Source organism: Priapulus caudatus, unplaced genomic scaffold (assembly GCF_000485595.1).
Source record: "Priapulus caudatus unplaced genomic scaffold, Priapulus_caudatus-5.0.1 Scaffold118, whole genome shotgun sequence".
NCBI lineage: Eukaryota > Metazoa > Priapulida > Priapulimorpha > Priapulimorphida > Priapulidae > Priapulus > Priapulus caudatus.
Window position 1 is genome coordinate 92,611 of NW_014577179.1, and position 5,000 is coordinate 97,610.

Consider the following 5,000-nt stretch of genomic DNA (forward strand, 5'->3'; position numbering starts at 1 on the left):
TCGGAACATAGTATAAGAGGTAACTCTCACCAGTAACACTCAGATGCTGACATTGAACTATGCACCTATGCACTGAATTATGCAATTAATCTAATCGATCATATCTAATTGGAAAATACCCCGTAAAACAAAACTTTATTGCTACACGGTGCGATTCATGGCGCTTAGAATACAGCATAAATAATACATGATAATAATAATACAGCCCGTGTTCAAGTTAGCGGATTCAACTAACCAGAGCCGACACAGTAATAAACATAATGAGTTTTCATTAAAACATCGTTCTTTCTTATTTCATCCGGCGGGTCGATTTCCTCGCAGTATATACAGTAGGTTTAAGGCCCACCCAGCTCTGTAAGTGTTCGCGTAAACACACTGGCATCATACACTGCTTCCAATAAGCACAGTACATCTTATACGCGCCAATATATATATATATATATACTCGCTGCCTATTTTAGTTACTTAACGATAACTGTTTACACGGAGCGCCGTTATTACGTTAACGTGCGCAGAGGCACTGATGTGCACACGTGTAAAATCCGTAATGTATAGACAGGCGTATTTATCCTCGGCCGTGATTGTTTTACAGGCAAAGCGAAGAACATAAAACCGGCACGTGTCGTCACCGAGACGAAGTCACTTACAAGATTGGCGATTTTCCAGCGTGTGACGCGCGGCCGGGGCTCTTATTCCGAACTGCTCGATTTCGAATTTCGAATTTTTAATTTCGGATCTCGCCGAACCGATCGTATAATCCGATCGGCAACAAAAGCGCTTTAGAATTTCGAATTTCAAATGTCGAATTTCAGACATCAAACATCGAATGTTGATGTAGAGGCAAATTCCGAATGTCGACTTTCGAAATGTGACCGATTTTCAAATTTCAAAGGTCGAACGTCGAATTTCAAAGATAAAAATACCGAATGTCAAACTTCACAATGTGACCGATTTTCGAAATGTGACCGATTTTCGAAATGTGACCGATTTTCTAATTTCGAACGTCGAATATTTCGAATTTAGACTTCTAGAGACTTTCTCGCATACACTTACATAATTGCCGATCTCTAGTGTGTGGCGCGTGCGGTCCGTCATGCCGTGGTGCTCGACCGCCAGGAAGGCGGTGTTTAGGACGATGCATAGCGTTATGAAGAGATCGAACAGGGGATCGGTGACGATGGTAAATAGCCATTGCTGGAAGCGCAGCCAGGGCGTGTAGCAGCAACACAGACGCCGGAAGCAGGCACAGTTCCGCGCGTTCGGATCGCTGTCTGTTGTGCGAGAAAGAAATAAAAGATGACGGCGACAACGTTGGCGATGGTCCGCGCGTTCGGATCCTTGTCTGTTGTGCGAGAGAAATAAAAGTGTGGACGGCGACAACGTTGGCGATGGTCCGAGCGTTCGGATCGCTGTCTGTTGTGCGAGAGAAATAAAAGTGTGGACTAAGGCGATGGCGATGGTCCAGACCAAAGTAGGAGGACTGTGGCAGCAAGTAAAGGGGTATGCAGAACAAGTAGGCGATAATGGGATAGAAGAAGAACGTAGCAAAAAAAGACGGTGAACGAAATAAACGTTAACGGGATAGAAGAAGAAGAAAGTGGTACAACGTAGGAAAAAGGGAACGTGGAAGAAATACGCGGTTACGGAATAGAAGCAAAAAAAAGTGGGCACTAGTAATGGGGAATGTTGGCGAGGGTGGCGACGTTGGCGATAGTCACAGTTGCGTGCGTGGTTAACGCGTCGGCAGTTGTTTCGCTAATGTGATGACGAGCAGGAAAAGTCACGCGAAATCCCACTAACTCAGTTACGCTTTGCCTATCACGTACTAATGCAGAGAAATCCCGCAATGATTACAAGCTTCCCTACCACACACAGGCACGCACGCACAGGCACACACGCACGCACACGCACACCACACGCACGCACAGGCACACACGCACGCACACGCACACACAAGCACACACGTACGCACACGCACGCGCACGCACAGGCACACACGCACGCACACGCACACACAAGCACACACGTACGCACACGCACGCGCACACACAGGCACGCACGTACAGGCACACACGCACACGCATGCACGCAAACGCAGACACGCTCGCTCGCACGCTCACGTACACGCACACACGTACGTAGCACATACACTCACGCATGCAGCACACACACACACGCGGCGCGCACTGCGGTAAACTGACTAAACTTCGCAAATTAGTACATCGCTGCGACTTTAGTATAACCGTGCGACTACCCGTATGCCAACAACATGCTCCCCCACCCGTATCCACATGTACAGCCGACGGTCTGTCGCGATCAATTCAATCGTCATGTTTCATCATACTTCTAAACGACGTCGGCGTCCCCGCGGAGTCGCGTCGTCGCCGGCCACGCCGACATCTGACATACCAATCGCATCTGCACGCGCGCGCATGCACTTACTCGTCTTGGGCGACGCATCCCCGCCGCCGTCGTCGTCGTCGCCGTCCTTGTTCACGGCGGCGTTATTCTGCGTGTACAGCTCGTCCTCCTGCGATATGAACTTGTTATTCGTGTTGCTCTCCTGTCCTTCGGGCTCCTCTCGCGGACCGTTGATCTTCAGCGCTCCCGTCTCCTCTCCCATGTTGTTGTTCTTGTTGTTGTCATCCACCGGCCAGAGGTAGCTTCTGCCATCGCCGGCCTCCGCCAGCGGACCGCGCGCCGCCCGATTACCCGGTTCCGGGGTCGGATTCCGGAAACTCAGACTCTCCGCGGGACCAAAGGTCACGCGTCGGTTACGCGGGAACGTCGGCACCCGGCTCGGCACGGCGTTCGTTAGCGGACTGACGGGTTCCGGCCGCGCTTCCGGCGGACGGCCCGCCGCGCCGGCCGCCTCCGGGTCGCCGCCGATTCCGAGTTTCTCCGATAGAGGGCGTAGGAATTTGAAGGGCGCGTCTTCGCCGCGGATGCTCTGTATCTTCGCCTCGATGAGCGTCTTCCACGGCGACAGGTTGATGAGGCTGTTTCCGCGCTCCGGCAGTCCTGCGATGCTCAGACTCACTTGCCGGAAGACCTTCTGCCACGGCGCGACGTCGCCATCGTCGTCGTCGTCGTCGTCGCCGTCGTCGCCGTCGCTCTCGTTGCCGCACGTGTTGAGCATCTCGTCGGGCGTCGGAAAGCTCCTGCGCTGGCGCGAGCTCAGGTAAGCGCGCGGCGCGTACTCCGGTCTAGTGGCGCCACCTAGCATCGTCGTCTCGATCGCCGGTCTGTCGGCGATGCGAGGGTATCGGTCGGCGTCGGCGGCGACGCTGCTGATGCCGTTACTGCCCCGGTTCGGCCAGCGATTCGTGTCTATGTAATCATCGAGACCGACGTCGTCGCCGCTGACGGTGCTGCCGCGGCGCGGGCTCGTCGGCGGGCTGTAGCGGTACTGTACGTCGAAGTCGTCGAGTAGGCGGTCGTCGCTGCCGACGCTGTTCGTGCTGCAGGGCGGCGACAGCTCCGCATGGCCGACGGCCCTCGGGTGCAGCTCGACGCAGTTGATGTCGACGTCGTCCATGTCGTCGTCGGCGACGCGCCGGTTCCGCTGCAACTTCCCGCGATGCTTCAGTCGCTGGAAGAGCCCCGCGTAGGTGTCGTCATCGTCGTCGACGTCCGTGCCCATGTTGTTGTTGCTGTTGTGTCTATCCGGCGAGTCGGGCGAATAGCTGCTCCGTCCGGCGGTCGATTCCGCGTAGTCGCTGGCGGACGGCGACAGGCTATATGAGGCCGACGCCTCGTCGTCGTTGGGTGGAGGAGTAATCACCATTCGGATGCCATTAGCGCCCTCCCCGTCGTTGTCGGGCGATCCTGCTGGCGGTAGCTCCGACTGCAATTGCATTCGCGAGACACGCAGCGTTATACGGGTGATATGCGCTACTACGGGTTTATATACGACCGGTGATAACGTTTCGCGCGGCCGAAGGAAGGAATGAAGGAGGGAAGGGGGAGAGAAGGACGGAGAGAAGGGTGAGAGAAAGAGTGAGAGAAGGAGGGAGAGAAAAGGTGAGAAAGAGGGCGAGAAGGAGGGAGAAAATGAGGGAGAGAATGAGGGAGGGAAGGAGGGAGAGAAGGGGCAGAGGAGGAAGAGGAGGAGGCAGAGAAGGAGCGAGAGAAAGAGGGAGAGAAGAAAGGAGAGAAGGAGGGAGAAAAGGAGGGAGAGAAAAAGAGAGAGAAGGAGGGAGAAGAGGAAGAGACAGGGAAGAGAGAGGGTAGCAAAGGAGAGAGAGAAGAAGGGAGACAAGAAGGGAAAGAAGGAGGAGGAGAAGACGGGAGAGAAGATGAAAAAGAAGGAGGGAGAGAAGGAGGGAGATAATGAGGGAGAGGAGGAGGGAGAGAAGGAGGAACCCAAGGAGGGAGAGAAGACGGGAGCGAAAGAGGGAGAGGAGGAGAGAGAGAAAGAGGGAGAAACAGAGGGAGAGCAGGAAGGAGAGAAGGAGGAAGAGAAGGAGGGAGAGACGGAGGGAGAGGAGGGACAGATGGAGGGGGAACGATGGGGAAGGGGGAGATAACGAGGGAAAGAACCAGGGAGAGACAGGAGTTAGGGAAGAAGAGAGAGAAGAAAGGAGAGCAAGAGAGAGAGGAGGGAGAGAAGGATGCAGAAAAGGAGAGAAAGAAGGAGGAAGGAAACAAGGAAAAGAATGAGAGAGAAAGAAAGAAAAAGAGAAGGAGGAAGAGAATGAGGGAAAGAGGTTAATTTAGTGTTGTTTCGCACGAGCGAACTCCGACTGATTTATGGCGAGCTGATGCTCTTAGCGTGCATCGAACTGTCGGTTAATAACGGACGGGGGAGGATCCATGACGACTCAGTTAGCGGATTACGACCGAGAAGCTGCGGATACTAACGCATAAATCGACACTCGCGTCGTGGCGTCGCACGTGGTAAGCGTATACTGCCGTATCAGCCGTATTGTCACCAGGAGGGGGCGTATGACAGTTATGAATATCCGCACTTCACGCGAAAACTCGAGCTTGTCGAGCTT

The 5,000-nt window shown here is 54.0% G+C and overlaps 1 protein-coding gene across 1 annotated transcript in view; it reads right to left on the reverse strand.

Annotated features, from left to right (window-relative positions):
* The window catches only part of LOC106805564 (sodium channel protein 60E-like), a 54,760-nt gene that overhangs the window by 14,660 nt on the left and 35,100 nt on the right, over positions 1 to 5,000 (reverse strand). Inside the window, exons 8-10 of the mRNA XM_014807214.1 lie at positions 3,124 to 3,847; positions 2,443 to 3,021; positions 1,054 to 1,271 (exon numbers count right to left, since the gene is read on the reverse strand). Coding sequence (XP_014662700.1) covers positions 1,054 to 1,271; positions 2,443 to 3,021; positions 3,124 to 3,847 — 1,521 coding nt within the window. The remainder of the gene's footprint in view (positions 1 to 1,053; positions 1,272 to 2,442; positions 3,022 to 3,123; positions 3,848 to 5,000) is intronic.